The sequence below is a fragment of the Empidonax traillii genome, unplaced genomic scaffold (assembly GCF_003031625.1).
Source record: "Empidonax traillii isolate 1590-97213 ecotype Southwest subspecies unplaced genomic scaffold, ASM303162v1 scaffold670:size792703, whole genome shotgun sequence".
Classification (NCBI taxonomy): domain Eukaryota; kingdom Metazoa; phylum Chordata; class Aves; order Passeriformes; family Tyrannidae; genus Empidonax; species Empidonax traillii.
In genome coordinates this window covers 692,978-713,068 of record NW_020955863.1, presented here as the reverse complement: position 1 = coordinate 713,068, position 20,091 = coordinate 692,978, and the positions used below count along the sequence as shown (strand labels likewise).

The following is a 20,091-nucleotide window of genomic DNA, read 5'->3' as shown; positions in this document are numbered from 1 at the left end:
TCTAATCATAAAAGATGAAACCTATACAATTCAATTTTATACATTCTGTGGAGCATGTAAATCAGGACTTTCATGTTGCTGTCATCACTACTTGAGATAAATTATGATCAAGTATTTTTTGTGGTATCAGAAAATTACAAAGGTTTTTGAAAAATCAAAATCAGTATGACAAAATGAAATCAGTTTATTTTACCCATCCAGTGCAGCCTTTAAGTTGCCAAAGAGTTATTACAGGAGCAGATGTATGTGGTTTCATAGACTGCAGTAATCTAAAACTTTATGCTATCCAGTATTCTGGTTTCAACCATTGGGAATTTTCAAAATGTAAAAAGAAGAAAGCAACTCAGATGGAAAGTCTTCTGCTAAATAGGTCGAAAGAGAACAAAAGCACAGGATGGCCATTTTTCCAATGTTAAACAGTAGAGAGTTCTTGGAGGGTTTCCAATGCATGTGAGAAAGAGGCAAGGAATGGCAGGGATAAGTTGTCCCACTACTGAATATTTTTTTCCTAGTTAGATGGTTACTAAAGTGACTTCTTTAACAATTTTCACAGAACTCTATGAGCATATTCCTTAGTGGTTAAGTGAGATGCTCAAGCAAAGGGTGAAAATGAAAAGGTCAAGGTATAGCATAAACAGGTCATGGGGCTCTGCCTGTTTAAATTATGTCTTTCAATCAGCTCAGACATAAATGGGAGGTTGTTTTTTTTTTTAATTTGGAGACTTATTTCACTGGATAGATTCTGCTGGGACTCAGCTCAATATGAAATTAGTTACGGCCACAGTTTGAAGAGGTTACTGCCATGCTCGAGCCCACTGGCCTGATAACGGCTGCTGACAATAAGGTTGTATTGATCTGCACATTTATTGAGAACATTGCCATCTTCTGTGAGACAGAACCAAAATATTTCAGTTTGTTCACAAAATAAACATCAAGAGCATTTGGATACTGAGACATGCATTTTCCTGGACAACCGTGGAGTGCAATTAATGCTAAATTGCAATGTTTCTAAATTAAGATGCCAGACACCACCACCTGCCACTGTAAAATACGATAAACAATTGTTATCACTATTTTTAAGGGTGCTAGTATTCCTATCCTTACATTGCTGCACTTATAAGGGGTCTTTAGAGGTTTTTAAAATATCTTTTTGTTTTTAATTTATTTTCTGGAATATCTACAAAAAGCCAAAATAAAGTAAAACAATAACAAATGCATATCAAAAAACAACGAAAAAGCCAACAAAACAACATATATACTTGTAACAGAAACATGACATCCAAATATATGGTCCACTAGATCATGAAGATGTCAAATGCTTTATTATTGGTCTGAGAACCTCTGATAGTTTTATAAATAGAGCCCAGGAAAATAGAAGGCAGGTCTAAATCTGTCTATAATTACACATGTACTGTTAATTCTGATTAGAAATGAATAAAAAGTATTTCTTAAATCTTCTTATGACAAAGCACAAATCAACAATGCCCGAGATCTCTTGCAGGAAAAAGCACACTATTTTTAAATGGATGCATACAACTTTTTATCTATATATAACAAAGATTAGAAGGATTCATTTTTCCTAGACTTGTTGCCTTCTCATTGCTAACCACGAATTTACAAATCCAACTTGTGGCAATGAGGATAAAGTTTAGTAGCCCAGGAAGAGGTTTATACATTATTGACTGAAAGGGCATGGGTTAGATGTTCAAGTGAGTGAACAAAAATATCTCCATTACTTTTTTTAAATTTTTGATTACAAGCTATGTATGTAAGTAGAGTCACAGGAGAGCTGAAGAGTCTCATCATGTTATAAGATGTTAAATAAGGTGAACATACAAACAAATAGACCTCAATCCCACAAGCTGCCCTGTGGAAGACAGCCTTTAAAGTCAAGACACAGGAGTCTGCCCATGTAAATCAGGACCTTAAGCCATGAAAATCCCTTGTGTTCATGGTGCTTGACACCTGTTTTATACTTTAAAAACTATTGCTTCTTTGTATCTCTGGAAGAGCATGACTCTTTTCATGCTCAAAGTTTTAAATCCAGAAAACTATCAAGTAGATATCAACATTAAATATTTGAGGCAAGGGGAATCAAAGCAACTCTAGTCATTCTTAAAACTAAGCAAATATTAATTGCTTAGAAAATCTAAACTTTGCAGTGCATGGAGTGAAAATCCAGCTCTAGGAAGACAGGGTTCTGAATGGCTTTTTATTTCCGCTCCTAAAAAAAGCATCCAATGCAACAGGATGAAGCAACACACTGCTAAAACCCAGCATGACAAAACCCAATAGTTAGCTGAATATGAATGGTTTCTAGAATCTAGTTCTCTCTGAAATCTCTAGATTTCTGTCTCCAAGACTGGAAAACAAACAAACAAACAAACAAAACCTCATTGCCTGACAATGTATAAATTATTACTGTTTTGCATACAGCAGATGGCAGCTATCTGGGGGAATGGAAGACTGTGTGTAGAGCTTCATCACAGCGGTACTCATCTAGCAGCTGTTGCTTCTTCACACTTTTCACCAAATTTCAATTGTTTTAGCCAACAAATGGATGCTATTAGAAAATCATCATTCAAATTAATAGTCTTACTAAAAACAAATACAGCCACTGAGAGGAAACATGTATCTGGATATCTGCAGCAATTTTTTTAAAAAATTACTGATTAATTTAAAATTCTTATATATCTATATATACACATATATTTTATGCATACATATATGCAAACATAAATACTTGTACGCATATCAAATAGCAAACATTTTCTATTTAGGCAACAGTTTGATTATACTTTATACAATTAAAACAAAACTAATCTGAATATTTGCTGCTGTAACTCTAGCAAATATATTTTTTCTCAGAATCACCAACATTACCTGAGTGAAAAGGTTAGATTTCTTTTTTTCCTCTATGACAATATGCACTTTTTCTTTCAGTTTTTCAGTTCTACTAAATGAACTTAATAAAAGTAAATGATAAAAAGTAGCAGACTATATATAACAGAATATACATTGCATCATAATTTCCCACATCATAACTGACTATTAAATATATTAGGGACATCTAATTGCTAGTTTATTCAAACTTGCTTCTGAAGTTACCTGGGGCCTAAATTTTGAATCAAGTCACATACACCGATTTTCTCCAGCAGTGAAAGATGGGAAAAGTACCATTTCTTGTGAGATGACAGCAGTTTTTAGAATAAAACGGCAGTAAACACCTACCTCCCTGAGGACAGGATCAGTGATACTGTCCAAGTTCACAGAGCCTTCATATGTTAGGTAGTGGAAAACGTTGAGTGCACGCACTGCTTCTGGTCCTCGTTGCTTGTAGCCAAATATAAGGTCAATCCACTGATGAAGTTGACATGATACAAACTCACTTTCCAGGGCCTGCAAGAAAAATTCAGGGTTAGGAAGAAACAGAGAAAACATAATGGGTATTATTCAATTTTCTGTTCAGGCCTATTTTATACACTTGAAATCCTTCAAACATTAAAAATTGTAACCTGATATATTGAGAGAAGGATTTTCCTTCATCTTATATCATGTTTCTTCCTAGCTACTGGGTTTCTCTTAACTGCAAGGGTTTCAATTATAAATTTTTGGGCTTGTCAAGTAAGTTACATAATTTTTCAAAATAACCTGATGGAAGTGGGAAAAACATTCAAAAAACAATCTTCTAACTCATTTTCTAACTAGTTCTAATTAGCCTTAAATCTAAAATGAAAATTTGAGGATTAAAAGGCTGTATCAGCAAAATGAAGTTCTGAACTCCACGTGCACCTTGTAATTGATTTCTCAAAGGAGAAATCACAATTTTCCCGCTATTTTTTGATATTAGGTTGGTTCACTGGAGAAAACTCAGGCCATGACTAGATAGTTTAAAAATGGGTTCAAGGATTGCTTATTCCTTTTCTCAGCATGTGGAAAGAGATTAATTCTAGACAGAGGAAATTATGAAAGTATTACTGTTGAGCCTGATCCAATCAATATGCCTTTATCAGACCTGACTGGCATCCTTAGTAGATATTATTGCCTGAACTGGAGCTTTAGAAAGCTGAAGGTATTACACAGTTTCTCCTTACCCCTCTAACAGACTACCTGTTCTAGTTTTCCATGACTCTGTACCTTGATACACAAATTATTCTCCTAAAAAGACTCATAGTGTATTTAAGATAGCATTCTGGCACACCCATTCCTTTGTTCCTAATGCTACCTTCAAACAGGAACTGCGATAAACAGGAACAGGTATTTAGAAAAAGACTTATAGTTAATTGACCGAGTTTTTATACATGTCCTTGCCCAAACTCCATCACAGTATTGATTTTGAACAGTGTCATATGCCTAGTTCCCTTTGATCAGAACAAGTTCAGTTCTCAAATTTGGGAACCAATTTTTCATTAGTTTATTAGAAAATAATGAAAGAAAATACAGAATCACAGAATGGCTTAGTTTGGAAGAGATCTCTGGAAATAACCTGGTCCAAACCCTCTGCTCCAGCAGGGCCACCTAGAGCAGGCTGCTCAGGATTGTACCCAGATGTCTTCTTAATATCTCCAAGGATGGAAACTCCACAATCTCCCTGTGCTAATGCTCCATCATCCTCACACATAAAAATATGTTTCCTGATGTTCAGAGGGAACCTACTGTTTCAGTTTGTGCCCATTGCCTTGTCTTGTCACTGAGCACCACTGAAAAAGATCCTGATTTGCTCTGCAGAAAAAATACCAGTCTTAGTACAATTTATTATATAAACATCTATGTCAAGCTTACTCCTACTCACTGCATACAGGCAGAGCTGACAGTAACCCTGTATATTACATTACCTAATACTTTTCATTCTCAAAGACTGTGGTTTTCTTTTTTTCTTCCCCTGAGAAATCCTAATTCCTCCATTGTTTTTATCACAGTGCCACTACTCAGCACAAACACTAGCCAGCTACGACAGTTTCTTATCTGCCCCAGGAAAGTTCAGATTCTCCACGGAGATAAACGTTGGGAAAAGATTATTCATTTTGTTCATTTACATCAAAAGAAGGATGCTTCAGAAATAATCATCAGGCACTGTAGCACCCTGCCACTCACTGCTTACTGGCAGCAGCCCCCTGCACACATCCACCCCCCCCAGGAATAACCTCAGATAGGGCAAACCACGTGGGGCTGGCTTGATGCATATCACATACAATCGTTCCTCAGACATTTTCCCTGTAAGGATCATCGTGGAATAGGAATTCTCTGTGCTCTGGTGAAAACCTGGACCCTTTTCTGTCAAAATCGGGGACTATTATTACTGAGGAAAACGGATGGGAAAGCTCAGGCTTAAAAGCTGACATGTGGTTCAGTTTTCAAGGTCTTAAGTTCAACATACTGTAAAAAGCTTTAAAGAAATGTTGCAGACAACCATATAAAGTTTCGTTGTTTCTATTTCAAAATCAGAGGTCATCACATGCATATTGTGAGTAATATTATTAAAAAAACATTAATGTTGCTTAATACTAAATACAATTAAACTAATACCAGTTTCAAACCATGACTCCAAATAAATAATTAAAAAATGCCAAATCCTTAATTATGTTACATTGTGTGTGTACAACATGATACAGTCAGCAACTACATCATCCCATATAATTCTTTCCATTGGACTTTTACTTCAGAGTGCAGGATGATAGCATGCAAGGATAAAATTAAGTATGCCATAGTCACCACAAATAAAGCATTTCCTTACCTTTAAATGACTAATTTCTAATGTTCCTTTTGTATGTAATAAAATGTTTCAAGAATGTAGGATTTAAAGTCTGTTATCTTTCCAGCATCTGCCTCAAAGCAACTTAGGGTGAGCAGCCCAACTGTTCTCTTGAGTATCTGAACTCTACATATTTAAAGTTTCTTTCCACCGGTACCTATTATTTATTTATTAAGAAGTAACTAAAAAAAATTATTAGGCATTTCCTTTGGTCAAAAATAGCATTGTTACTTCTAGAATATCGAGAGCATTTCAGGAAAATGGCAAAGCTTTTGATTATTCAAGGGTGGGAGAGTAAATCTGAAAAAAAATCAAGTTTGAGTTGAATGAGTATATTTCTTCCGTTATCTTATCTAAGATCCTCTGGTACTGGAATCACAGAGACATAGAACAATAGAACAGTTTGGGTTGGAAGGGACCTTAAAAGGTCATCTAGTCCAATCCCCTTGCAACAAGTAGGGATGTCTTCAACTTATTCAAGTTGTTCAGAGCCCTGTCCCACCTGACATTGAACGTTTCTGGGGATGGGGCATTCAGTAGATCCCTGGGCAACTTATTCCAGTGTTTCACCATCCTCATTGTGAAAAATTTCTTCCTTATATCTCCTCTGAATATACCCTCTTTTCATTTCAAGTCATTATCCCCTGTCCTATCTGTAAGTCCTGCTAAAAATTTTGTCCACACCTTTCTTATAGGCCTCTTTAAGTACTGAAAGGCCACAGTAAGGTCTGGTCGGAGCCTTCTCTTCTCCAGCCTAGCTAACCCCAGCTCCCTTAGACTATCTTCATAAGAGAGGTGCCCCAGACCTCCAGTCGTCTTCATGACCCTTCCCTGGACCCACTCTAACAGGTCAATGTCTTTCCTGAGGATCCCAGAGCTGGATGCAGCACTCTAGGTGGGGTCTCATAGGGGGGAGCAGAGGGGTAGAAATCACCTCCCTCAACGTGCTGGCCATGTTTCTTTTGATGTAACCCAGGAAGCAGTTGGCCTTCTGAGCTGCAGGTGTTGAGCATCTCATCCACCAGTACCCTCAAATCCTTCTCAGCAGGGCTGCTCTCAATTTGTTTCTCTCTGTCTGTATTCATACCAGGGGTTGTCCTAACCCATGTGCAGGACCTTGTACTTGGTCTTGTTGAACCTTGGGCCCATGGGCCCACTTCTCGAGCTTTTTCATTTCCTTCTGGATGATATCCCATCCCTCGGGTGTGTCAGCCGCACCACTCAGCTTGGTGTCATCTGCAAGCTCGCTGAGGGTGCATTCAATCCCACTGCCTATGTCACTGATGAAGATATTAAACAGTATCAGTCCCAGCTGAGACCACCACATGTCACCAGTGTCCATCTGGACATTGAGTTGTTGACCATTACCCTCTGGATGTGACTGTCCAACCAATTCCTTATCCACCAAACAGTTCACCCATCAAATCCACCTTTCTCCAATTCAGAGAGAAGGATGTTGTGAGGGACCATGTCAAAGGCCTTACACAAATCCAGACAGATGACATCTGTAGCCCTTACCATGTCCACTGATGTAGTAATTCCATTGTAAAAGGCCACTAGGTTGGTCAGGCAGACTTGCCCTTGGTGAAGCTATGGTGGCTGTCTCAGATCACCTCCCTTCCACCATGTGCCTTAGCATGGGTTCTAGGAGGATCTGCTCCATGAGCTTTCCAGGCACAGAAGTGAGGCTCACATGTAATTAGTTCCCAGTGTCCTACTTTCTACCCTTTTTAAAAACAGGAGCAATTTTCTATTTTTCCAGTCATCACAGACTTCACCTGACTGCCATGACATTTCACGGGGAATGGCTTGGCAACTACGTCAGTCAATTCCTTAAGGACTCTGGGATGCAACTCATCAGATGCCATAGAATTTTAGTATGTTCAGGTTCTTCAGGTGGTCATAAAACTGATGTTCTCTTACAGAGGGAGAGACTTTGCTCCCCGAGTCCCCATCTTGCAGTCCAGTCACTCGAGAGTGTGGAAAGAGAGGTTGTGATTGAAGACTGAGGCAAAAAAATTGTTGAGTACCTTGTCCATTAAGATCAGTTTGTCAGTCTTGCTCAAGGTGGGGGGTACACTTTTTTTGACCTTTAAAGTTAGTAGAGTTAGGAGAGTTGAACACCTATGTTATATTTCCCTGAGGCACTTTCCACTTGCATGACAAGCCCTTACTAAGCAGCTTGTCCTTTCAGAGAAGGTCTTACTGACCCTGTCAGGTTTGGAGAACTTCTATTTCACATGGATTAATAGTTCTTTAATAACTTATTAAATTAGTGACTTTTTAGCAGCTGAATATCATGTGTTTGTCTATAATTCTATAGATTTATTGCACTATGTTTACAGGTCTAATGGTTCTTTAAAGAACTTTGGGGTCCTTAGTTCCTGGGGAAAAACCTCAGTTTCTTGAGAAAATTTTGATTAAATCTGTAGCATGGGAATTTATTTATTTTGAAATATAAATTCCAGAACTCCACACGAAAGCAGGAGTCAGAAAAACTATTGTCAAGGAGGCTCTGAGGATATTAGTGGTAGCAAGGGGTAGTAGCTGTGTGGTGTAAGACTGGGGTGGTGCAGGATTTGGGGCAGAGACCAGAGTGGATGATGGAGAGAGGAGCCAGAGACGTGAAGGAGAATGACTCTTCATGAGCCTTAGCACCACACAGCCTCCAGCTGCAGGCTGCGACAGGTGCTGTGTGATGTTCGTGGTGCCCCAGTTGGGGTGTCCTGTGGGGTATGGCACTGGGCATGAACAACAGGTAGGGTGCACTCAAGAACAAGCCACTAAAATGCTACAAAGTCCCACGGGCCCTCAGGGAAAAGACTCTTGATCTGTGCTTGATAACCTGGATTAATTTTAGTCAGGAGAAAGTTTCTTATGTCAGGTCTGACCTCGTTTGCTGGTGTTTCTCCAAGTACTTTTGCAACGCTACTCATGCGATACTTGCAGAATTCTCTCCCTAATTTGCTCTAATGCACAGGCTGCTCCCCATCCATGTAAGTGCCTCCTGAAAATTTATGAGCTGTTCACTGTCAACAGTACATCGTTTGGTTTCTCAAGAATATGCAGTGCTCAGTAGGGAATAGGATGAGAGAATTTACTGTATAAAAAATAATTTGTAGGTACAGTAGGAACAACATACATAAAAAGATAATAATAATATCCTCCAAATAGGTTGGTGCTAAAGAACAGCATTTTTCAAGAACATTTTGGTTATAAAACATCTCTGGGGTTTTAATTTTCTGAGTATCTTTTTAATACGAAATATAAGAAAATTTTTTTTAAAAAGAGCAATAGTAAATATTACTTATATAATGATGTAATATTATTTATGGTTTTTGAAGATTCTTACTGTTAAACAGAAATGAGCTAACATCCATCTTGGTTTCTATTATAATTAAAATGTACAGAAAACAGAGTTTTATTCAGTCTCACACTGAACTTGATTGAGCAACTGTTATTAGGCCTCACTTTCAAATAACAACATTCCAGTCAGTGTTTTTTCATGAGTTTTGTTTTGAGGAAGGACTTGCTCACGTTACTGTTTTCAGTGAAGTGACTTTTATTGCCATTAGGTAATTTGCAAGCATTATTATACATCTAGTGTATACATATTTTGTGGGGTTTGTGTATTGGCAGGCAAGTGTATGCATCCGCGTTCCACAGGCCAAAGATCTGCTCTGTAGGTGTTGTAAAACACAAACAGGTATTAGTAAGTTTATGTATAAACTAAAAAAATTATTACAAACCAAGTGACTTCTTCCTGGGAGCAAGCACTGTATCTTTTCAGACCTTTATGCAGTATGAATGCTGCACATTTTCCCCTCTGCTCATCCTAACTTGATGTTAAAAGTATTTTTCGCAGAGATTCCAGTAGGATGCAGTGGTTTTTATTGTAACGTTACTGTGGGCTCTGTGAAGTGTCAGAAGTTCTGGACTTACAAAATATGCTATTTCAACCTCTTTATAACACAACACTTTGTGTTCTCCAGGCATTTTGAGCCACCAGAGAAGAGGAAAGCTCTGATGCTGCTCCTTGCCTGGACAACAGCTGCACTTGTCTCTCCTGTTTCTGCAGTGCCTGCCTTGCTTCCTTCCCTTCCATATCTATATGCTGTCTGTCTCTCCAAAAACCCATTGTATCTTGCTATTAAATTATATTTAGTATATTTAAAAATATTTTCTTATAATTACACTGAGGTAGTTTGGCTTTACAGATCTGCTCAATAACAGACCATCAGCCGTTTCATCCTGTGAGCTGGGTTTTTCTTCTCTCCCCTCACATCTGTGCTCCTCTGTAGCCATTGCATATACAGATCCTCTCCACTCAATATTTCTCCATCTCATTTACCATTCCATGTACTTACTATCGAAGCAAAATACTTGACTTTCCTCATACAATAGACCAGGCAATACTGGTATCTGAAATAATTTATGTTCATTTAAGCAAAATAATATTTTAAAAAAAGTTACACAGAAGTACATTTTACAGATTTGGGTTATTCAGGGATGTCTGCACAGAAACTGATCCTTTATGTAAGCATCTTCAAAATGTAAATAGGATTCCTCAGCAATATAGAAAGCTCAAAAAACAAAAAATCATTGTTATTTCCAAAGTAGATTGAAAACCCTGTTGCCTGGATAAGTTTTAATTGTACTGAGAAGTAACCTTGGTAATCCACAAAATAAAATCAAAGTTACTACAGAGGAAGTAATATCAAGTCTTATCTACTGCTTATCTGGTAGAAAAGAAATGTCAACTGCTGTTGAATGGTGAGGAGGAAAAGATAAATCTTCCAGATCCTGCTAGCAAAGAGATTGCATACTAGACATTTCTAATGACTATTCAAGAAGCTTTTTAATTACAAAATACTATGCATGCTTCTGAATAGCCAGGGAACTGTACAAAAATGTAATTGGCAGCACAAGAGTGCAAATAAATAATTTCAGAGACAGAAAGAAAATTCAATCTTAGTTATAGTTATGTAATAGGAACAAAATATGTATAAGAAAAACAGGACACTGTTTAATCTCTCAGAAATATAATTTATAGTGAATGCAATTTACTCAGCACTGCAATTTGTAATTTAATATGTGCATAAGTCATAATGAAAATACCATTGTAATTAACTTTGAATTGCACAATCTCACATCTTTTGTTTCAAAACTAAAGAATGCCTATTATAAAAGCTCTGCTTCAGTGTTTCACAGTGGTGTTCCCTGCCTTGATTTAACATGCTTGACTTACTGACTGAATCTGTTCTATTTCTGGCTCTCAGGACTGCTCAGAGTCTGTGGGGACTGAGAGGCTGAGTAGGACTACAGATGCACATCTGTGGAAGGTTTTATGCGTGTTTTTTTTTTTTCCCTGGTAAACTGGGTGATTATGATTGATGAGCCCAGCATTAGGGTAATGTTATCAGGGACACTTTCTGCCTCTGTCCTTTGTACCATCGCTGAGGTCAGACCATAATCGTGTTAGCATTGAACATAGTGCTTTATTAATGTTTCATGAGTAACTCCATAGTAATCAGTCTAGCTTTGTAAGGATAAATAAAACTGCTACAAAAATCCCTAATGTATACACCGAGTGTTTTAGAAGCTGCTATAATAGATCTTAAGAGTAACTGGATTGAATATCTCTTCCGGTCTTTGGAATAAGATTCGTTTTCACAAGTTTAAAGGAATTTCTTTTGACGCAAAACCATTTCCACTTTCATTTCTGTGTTTAGACTGAAGCATAAAACACCCATTTGAACAATTAAATGATACAACTCAAACCCCCTGCCTGCCATTTATTAATTTGCACAGAATTTTACTAAAGCTTGTTAACCAATTGGTTAAATTATGCTGATTTATGAAACTGTGCCTCTTGATGTTTTATAGGCTATTCTCTTCTTTCTTTGATAAGTCTCAGGATGAAATGTTGGAATTCTTGCTGTGATTTAAAGAAAATTTTTACATTCATAAATGTGCAAGTAGTATATAAGGATTTGTACTTACTCCCACATAAAATTACATGTTATATATGCCTGCAGCAAGCAAAAAAAATATGTATGAACACAAGAAAATAGTGTCAGCTAGAGAAAAACAAGATCCCACCGTATGTTGTGCTGTATCACATAGGATCCTTTCCACTGAGATGAAATGACTACTGCTGATTTTATTAGACAAGGGATCAGGATAACACTTACTTGAAATATTTCTCAGTTTTCTGTAAACACGTCCTCTACTTTCTTGCTAAGTTGCTGTAGAAATTCCAGGCTTGCACAAGCTTGCTGTGTTTTACACGTCAGCATCACACCCAGGTTATTTTTTTTTCCTCAAGATGGATTCTTGTATAACAGCCAAACTTGGCCTGAGGATGACCTAACATAATACATCTGTTGTCCGGTTCAAATAATGGAATCAGACATTAGGGTAGGGAATGTCAAATTTCCCAATCCCTTTATATTTGTTCCTTTAACCAGTCCCATTCTAGTGGCCAAAAAGACAGTGTACTGGCAGTTTGTTGTATGTGTTAACCCTCCATTAAGAAGTGTTTCTGAAATATTATTACACATTCAAATTATTGCATTTTCAAAATGTAATTCCATTACTTCTTACTGCATTTTTTGTGAATACTATCTGCATTTTCCTGAAAGGGATTATCCTTCTTTAGCTACTTGCTCTTTTATAATAAGCTTTGTAAAATATTATGCATATATCAGGCTCTTTAAAGTCCCAAAGTTATTCACTTTGCTTTTAGTCTCTGAACTCTATCCAAATATGAGCGCTTCTTCTGTTTCCTAGTCACCCAGATGTGAATCCAATATTCCAGGTGCAGTCTCAAAAGAACCATAGACAGGTACAACTGTTTACATCCTCTGTGATGCCATGATTCTCCATAGACGGCACCAAAATACATTTATTTCTGGTGAATAGAGAATTACAGAATTTTATCTAATCTAATTGCCACTTATTGTCACCCTTGACTTGTTACTGCTCTTTTTTTGATACTATTTTTGTTTCCAGATTTCTGCTTCTTATTGAATATCTTTAAGTCTTTCCTTCCAAGGTGATTTTCAGTGTATTTTATGGACCTAATTCAAATAAATCTATGCCTCTTTCTCCTGTTTTCTAGGCAATTCCTAACTTTGGTATCATTTGGAAACTTCCTCAGGCTTCTCACTTGAAGATAGCATGTATCTACATAGAACTGAACTTTACTGATCATGCTCTTGCTAAAAGTAGATGATGGGATGGCTAAAGATCATGCAGAAACTGCCTCCAGCAAAACTGCATAATAATGGCATGATGTTTATATCTGTGGGGAAAGAAGTGGAAAACAGTATAGGAAGGGGCTGACACATACGGGAGATAATTTTTGATTTTAGAAAACTGCAAAGCACTCAATTAGTTGAAATCTGTAATGATAATACTACCCTAATCTTAACATCAGTTTGTCAGTCTCCTGGCAGTCTGAGCAGACTTACACACGTATGGAATCAGTCATTACCAAACTATCAGTAGTGTAGTCCTAAAGGGATTTAAATCTTGCACTCTTAATTCATGCAAGCAGCCGTTTTCTTCAACAGTGAAAAAAACCACACAAAACCAAAAACAAAAACCAAACAAGCAGAAATTGCGCAAGGGAAATGAAATAAACTAAAGCTAAAGATTTTCTTCAGGTTATCTCTTATCACATAGTGCCTCTTATCCTCCTAATAATCGTTCCATCTTGGTGGAAAGAAAAGATGAATAAAACTCAATTTCAGATACAAGAAGGAACATTCTTTGTAAAATTTCTGAAAGTGAGTCCTTAATATGAATCTCTCATTATATCCCCCAATAGGTGGCAGCTTGTTTCTCATTTACCACTAAGGAATCACACTACTGTTTTTTCAGATGTCAAAACTGAACTTCTAGGTCAACTTTTAGTGTGCTTACTTCTTGGCTCAGTTTTGGTCTAGCCACAAACACAACCCAAGAAAGGGCTCTGTGCAGCAACACAGGCACTCCAGAGACACATACCTATGATTGCACATCCCACACTTGAGAATGCTAATGGACTCTAATGATCCTTTGAGGACATCTCCTTCTTTGCTAGTCAAATTTTACTTGACTTGAATTTCTTTCCATCAGCTGTGACAATTATTTCTTTTTAAAAATAATTTTACAGTATATGCAGCTATAAGAGAAATCAGCCAATAAACATTGTTCAGCTTCTTCCTGTCAATGACAGACTAATCTGTCAATGGCAGAATAATTTCTCATAGCTGTTTCATATGTCTCAAGTGATGAGGTTGCCATCACTTTCTTAGGAGACTGTTGTACATATGTCAAACCACTTACTGTTCTAAATGGAGGATACTTCTAAATTATCTACATCTCGGAATAAGTTTGTTTTTATAATATTCTTCTATTCTTTTGAACTTCATAGAGCTATTCTTTTCTATCAATTCTTGAAGAACAATTTTCTTTAAATAGATAGTTCTTCAAATTAAATTGCCAAATTGACCAGAAAAAAATAAAACCAAACCAATACTAGATTTACAATGCTACCACAAAAGCACTATTGGGAATAATGCATAAGCTGGACGGTTCTGCAGCTGTATAGAAAACCATAGCTTATCAAAGTCATGGTTCTGACTCTGTAAGCAAGACAAGTAATATGCATTTTAGGGAAGAACTGTTTCCAGAACAAAACGATAAATTGAACTATTGTTGACTAAAGCATTAGAATATACCGTGCTATTCCTAAAATTAATAAAAGCATATATATGTATTATTATCAATAATAAAATAATTATCAAATTAAAGAAAAAAATATAAAATGTAAATGTTCTTTCTGCTTAAATTCTGCAGGCCTTGTAAAAATTTACATCTGATCTGTTCTTTTGTAAAATTTCTTCAGAGACTGAAGTCATTTGCTTATGTTCACATTTCTAAATTTCCAGTTCATCTCTGATGAACAGGAAGTGCATATCTTCAGACGAATAAGGAATATAAGACGTCTTGCAAGACAACAGCATTTATAGTAATCCTTAATTTTTTTTAATGTAGAAGGTAGTGAGGAGGGGCACACATAAATTTTTTAGGTTATCTTGTTCTGTCCAGCTCATGATCATCTGATACTTTCTCATGAGAGAGTAAATAACTGAATTTAACTTTCCCTAATTTGGGCACATGGAAGAGAAATCCACTGTAAAATAAAGGGTTCTGTCAAGCAAGGCAGAATTCAAATTCTCCTTCACTTTTTACTTTATTTCTATATTTCTATAAATCTAGTCCTAAAAAGATGAAAACCAGAATTATGTTAGCTTGTTAAAGCTAAACCTAAAACACAGAAAACCCTAGAACACAGAACCCTTTACTTAGGCTACACTAAAGTACAGCTTACCATCCTGTTGATACGGACGAAGTCTTCGGGCTTCTTGGCCCATGGAGGGAGATCAACATCATTCACGACAATTTCATCTTCCCTGATTCCTAGATTATAGCCATTACTGTTGACAAACATCTCTGGTAGGTAGTAAAATTCTGGAATTAACTCCTAGAAGGAGAAAACACACAATGAGACTTCACATTTATACAGCGATGGTAAATGGTGCTCCCAGAATCAGGCTCTTTTGTAAGACACAATAAAGCATTCATGGTTTTGTTTAAGTTTCTGTGCACTTGTTTTAAGAAATTTTATAATCTGTTTTCTTGTATTTATAATCAAACTTATTTCTCAGAATGAAATATTCAATCTCTTTGTTTTCCGCATACTTGTTTTTATGAAAAGAACAACTTTATGCTAAGCAGTGCATATCATAAAGGAGACCTCTTCAGAATAACAGATACAAGAAACTGTATGCCAAGCCTTCAGTATGAAAATACATTGGATTTTTTAATTACTATTCAACAAAAATACTTAAAAAGTGAAAAAGTTGCAGATATAACACTGTCTTGATTGGACACGATTAGAAACTAGATATAGTTACTCTGTATTTTTTAATTGCACAAGAAAAGGTGGCAATCTGACTACTTACATAAGGAAAAATAATTCAAGACAAATGATTTTTTTTACTTTAAGAAAACTTCAAAAATACATGGAGAGAAAGATATTAGTACAACAAATGCCCTTCAAAAAGATACACATGATATTTAAAATGTGAAATATCAGTGACTGCATAGCAAAGGTCATCTGCATAGATGACCTTACCTGTAACATACATTACAGATAAGTAAGGGTGTGAAGTTTTTCCCAATTTCCAGAACAGCTAAATAGAAATTCATTTTGACATAATAAATATTGCTACTTTTTGCTATTATTTTAGCAGTAAGTATTGAACTGCAATAACAACAGAAAAGCTTTAAAGCTCACTATCTCTTTTCCAATATGCAGATATGGATTAAATTCACCAAATTATATTGCTAAAAGCATTATGGCCTTCAGTTGTGTAACATGATCAAAACTGATGACACAGCACCTGAAACCTGAATCTCTCTGTGGTCCTTTCAAAGGCTGCAGACATGCAAGGAGTAAAAAAAAAAAAATCACTGCAGACACAAACTTATCTAATTAAATCTGATCTGCAACTCCATAGAGAATAGAGAAGTCAAAGCATAGATGGTCCTTTCAAATTCATTAAGTAAAAAAAAAAAAAAAAGTGTATTTGTTACAATTTTAAGTATGTTTAGGGAGGCAATTTAATTGCTTCTTTACATCATTTTAATACACTACAGTTTGAATTCCGGTTAGACTAAAATGCAATGCCAATCAATACCTAACCAGTGCAAAACGCTAACCAAGTGAAACATCACTGAACTTGGATAGCTCATTATGAAACAAGTTGCAATTTCAAAAAGCAAAAGATATATACACCTCAAATTTTTTCAGGATATTTCTAAAAGCAATCTTACCCCCTTTTCCCCAAACAGGATTCACTAACTCTCAGGTTCCAGAGGAAGCCCTTAGGTTTTTCTCTAATGAAGCCCAAAGAAGAATGAATGATCCTCACAGCTGGACAAAACTACACAGTAATCTTTCAGGAGTTCAACAAACTATTACTAACTCAGGACTAAGAGTAGGCCACAAACCAATATGTGCTACCACGGAAATTACTGACAAACTAAGAGCGTTACCTTAAAAAAAAAAAAAAAAATTTCATAAGGACCTCAGAATTATGAAATATTAAAAATTCAAAATTAAATTAAAAGCCAATACTCAGATGAAATACAAATTATAACAGAAAAAAGCAAAGTTTGTTTTTATTTTGTATAAAAGCCTTGGAACACATACCACTGCATTATAATTATTATTGATTTTTGTTCAGTATGGTGGTGTACTAACCTGTAATGTCACAGGAAGCAAGACTTTTGATTCCATCAGTTTCCTTTTTCAGTTTTAAATGTCCTTGCATGTAATTGTGGACTTTTACACCTAACATACCTGAAAGATTTGTGCTACCCAGAGACACATCTAGTGCTTAACTCAATTCTACTAACCTTTTGGCTTCAGGGGTATCTTGAAACAAAAGGATTTAAGTCACTGAGTATTTTAATGGTATCTCCATTTAGTAATTTTACCTTTGTTGCTCTTTCCTTTCAGTGTAATTTAATGTTCCCTTCTCTGGTATAGCAGAAAACATAAACAAATGTGAGCAACTTTCTTCATAAGTTTTATAGTGTTGTGTATGTTTAGTTCGAACTGTCTTTTTCCTGTGCTCTGGAAACTAACCAGTGCCAGACTTATAAATCCTCATCAAATAACACTCTCTCTAGAACACTACCCTAAAAATTTCAGTTACACATTTCCTGGTAAGTTTTTTTTGGTGTCGTTCTTTTTGTTTGTTTCTTTGTTTGTTTTTGTGTGTTTTTGTTGTTGTTTTGGGGTTTTGGGGGGGGGTCTGTTTATTTTTTTAGTAAAAGTAACAAAACTAAACATAATATTTTAAGAAAAATTAATAAACACACTGTGTTATAGTCTCAGCATTCTCTCCACTGTTATTTTTAGTGCAGCCTACAATTTTCTTTGCTTATTTGAGTACTATTTAGCATGAATTGAATATTTTCTTGAAATATGAGCAATCTTGTATGTGACCTTTCCCAGATACTTACATATTTCCCATACTTCGTATTAACCATCCAGTTTTCTGTGGTAGCATTCGATATTCGTCTAGTCATTTTGCTTTCTCCACTATTGACTAGACTTAGAAACCACAGAACTTAAAAATAGCTCAGATAAATACATCCCTTCTCATTTTTAAAGAATGAATTAATATATACTAAAACACAGACCTGTTATGAAAGCCTGTGGTACCCTGTATGTATGAACTTGATAACATTTGGAAGAATCTTCAAAACATGTATTTAGCTACATGGAAGCATAGAAAATACCAATAATCTAGACAAGTGTGATAGAAGAGTTTATTTTTATGTGTTAACTTTTTATTCTGCTGTGAAAAATTGAAGAAGCTGTCTCTTCTATCTCATGCCAATGGCAGGCGCTGGTTGGGGATGGAAAGGTGAATATTCCCTTCTCCAGGGCCCCTGAACATGCTCTGCTAGGAGAAGTATAAGCTGGGAGAAGCAGAGAGAGGAAGGATTAGCAAGGACAGTGAGGCACCAAGGATGGAGCTTGAGAGATTGATGGCAAAAGGAAGGAAAAGAAAGGAGTGAATCTCAGCAGAGATAATAAGATGACAACTGCAGCCCAAGAAGCCACTGCAAATTGCAAGGAAAAACACAAGAATGCAGGAAAAAATAACATTAGCAATGACTAGACATATTTTCAAAATCTATTTACATTTTTCTCAGCTAGAGTTTGGGTTTTCTTTGTTTCACAAATGGGTACGTGCCAGTTCATATTTCAATAAAGATTATGACAAGAGAGAGCCAGTTCTTTTAGTGCTTTTCATGTTATGGATAGGAAACAGATACTCAAATAAATAACTGCTTCAGGATCGTATTAAGGGAAGTGACCTTGTCCAATCCTCCATTCTGGATGAGATTCAGCTATGCCATCTATCCCGCAAGATATCGGTCTACCCTGTTGTCCAGAATTTGAATAAGAGTAACTCCACAATCCTTCCATCAACTGACTTCAACCTCTTCATCTGAGGAAGTTTTACCTAACAACTGGCATGAATCTTTCATTACACAATCTAAGCCCATTTTCCCTTGTACTAGCTATCAGATACAGAGAACAAATTACTGTTTTCTCTTTGCATAGTATATTACATGTTTGAAAAGCATTATTCTACCAGCTTTACAGCCTTTCAGCTCCTAAAAGTCCAAATGAAGGACAATTAATTAAGGACAATCAATTAAGGGCAATTAAAGACAATTCAAAAAATTACACCCCATTGCTTAAGTTTTAGTTAGAGAAGTGCAAAATACTGTTTTAAACTCCCCAAACTAGCTAGCAGAATTATTGCTAAATGCTGTATAACTTTATTTATTTCTATATATACTTTGGCCTTATTATACTTTATCCTATGCTCATCACACAGAAGCCAAAATAAATGTTTTTATCAACTTCTGTAGTTTTTAGATCAGAGATTGAGACTGCATACTTTTCTGACAGCATCTGCTATTTTTCATTCATTTAGCACAGAGTGTAATTTGTCAGACAGCATACATTTACAGATTGGTAGCCTCATACTTTAGAAGGGTCATTGTTAAATTCACCTGAAGATAGGGGTAAGGAGACTCAAAAATTAGCAGGACAAAAATGTATCTCAGGAATGATATTTACATCGAGGGATAGCCCACAGAGGACCTTCCCAATCTGCTTTCCACTTGACAAACAGAATAGTTGATAACAGAATTCTTAAAACTCCTACTGCACCTTCAGTGGCACTAGCAGTAAAAGGTCAATGTAAAGCCAGGTCTATGCAAAGGAATGCTTGTTTGAAGCTACTGTGACTTTGAGAGTTTCAAGATATCAGTGTTCATGAAAAATAAACCTCAAAGTATTTTCTTACTACAGTACACACATTGTGTCATCCAGTGCAAATTAAGACATGAAGGACAATATAAAAAAAAATTTCCACCAGAAAAGGGCTTCCCCACAAGTTACATCATTTTACAGGCATAAAATGAGGGAATGCAAAGAAAGAAGACACAGAAGACCAATGTTTGGTTTCTCTGGTCTTGCCAAAAACATATCAAAGGTTCTGAATAAATCTTTCTGAATACATAACCTGACACTGGTAATTTCTTACCACAAGGAATATCTAGGGTTCAAAGAGTTAATAAAAATAGGGATTCTAGTGATCTAAATCTATTTGGAGTACTTTCTGTCTAATTGTCCTTGATATTTCATAAACTGGTAACCTTCTCTGCTCCCCTTTCATTCACACTTCTAA

At 36.1% G+C, this 20,091-nt stretch overlaps 1 protein-coding gene across 5 annotated transcripts in view; it reads right to left on the bottom strand.

The window, feature by feature from the left end:
* NBEA (neurobeachin) overlaps window positions 1–20,091 on the bottom strand; it is a 478,282-nt gene that overhangs the window by 43,038 nt on the left and 415,153 nt on the right. For all 5 annotated transcript variants that reach the window (XM_027899474.1, XM_027899469.1, XM_027899470.1 and 2 more), the window contains 2 exons: window positions 15,135–15,287; window positions 3,232–3,399 (listed from right to left, as the gene is read on the bottom strand). In XM_027899474.1, coding sequence (XP_027755275.1) covers window positions 3,232–3,399; window positions 15,135–15,287 — 321 coding nt within the window. The remainder of the gene's footprint in view (window positions 1–3,231; window positions 3,400–15,134; window positions 15,288–20,091) is intronic.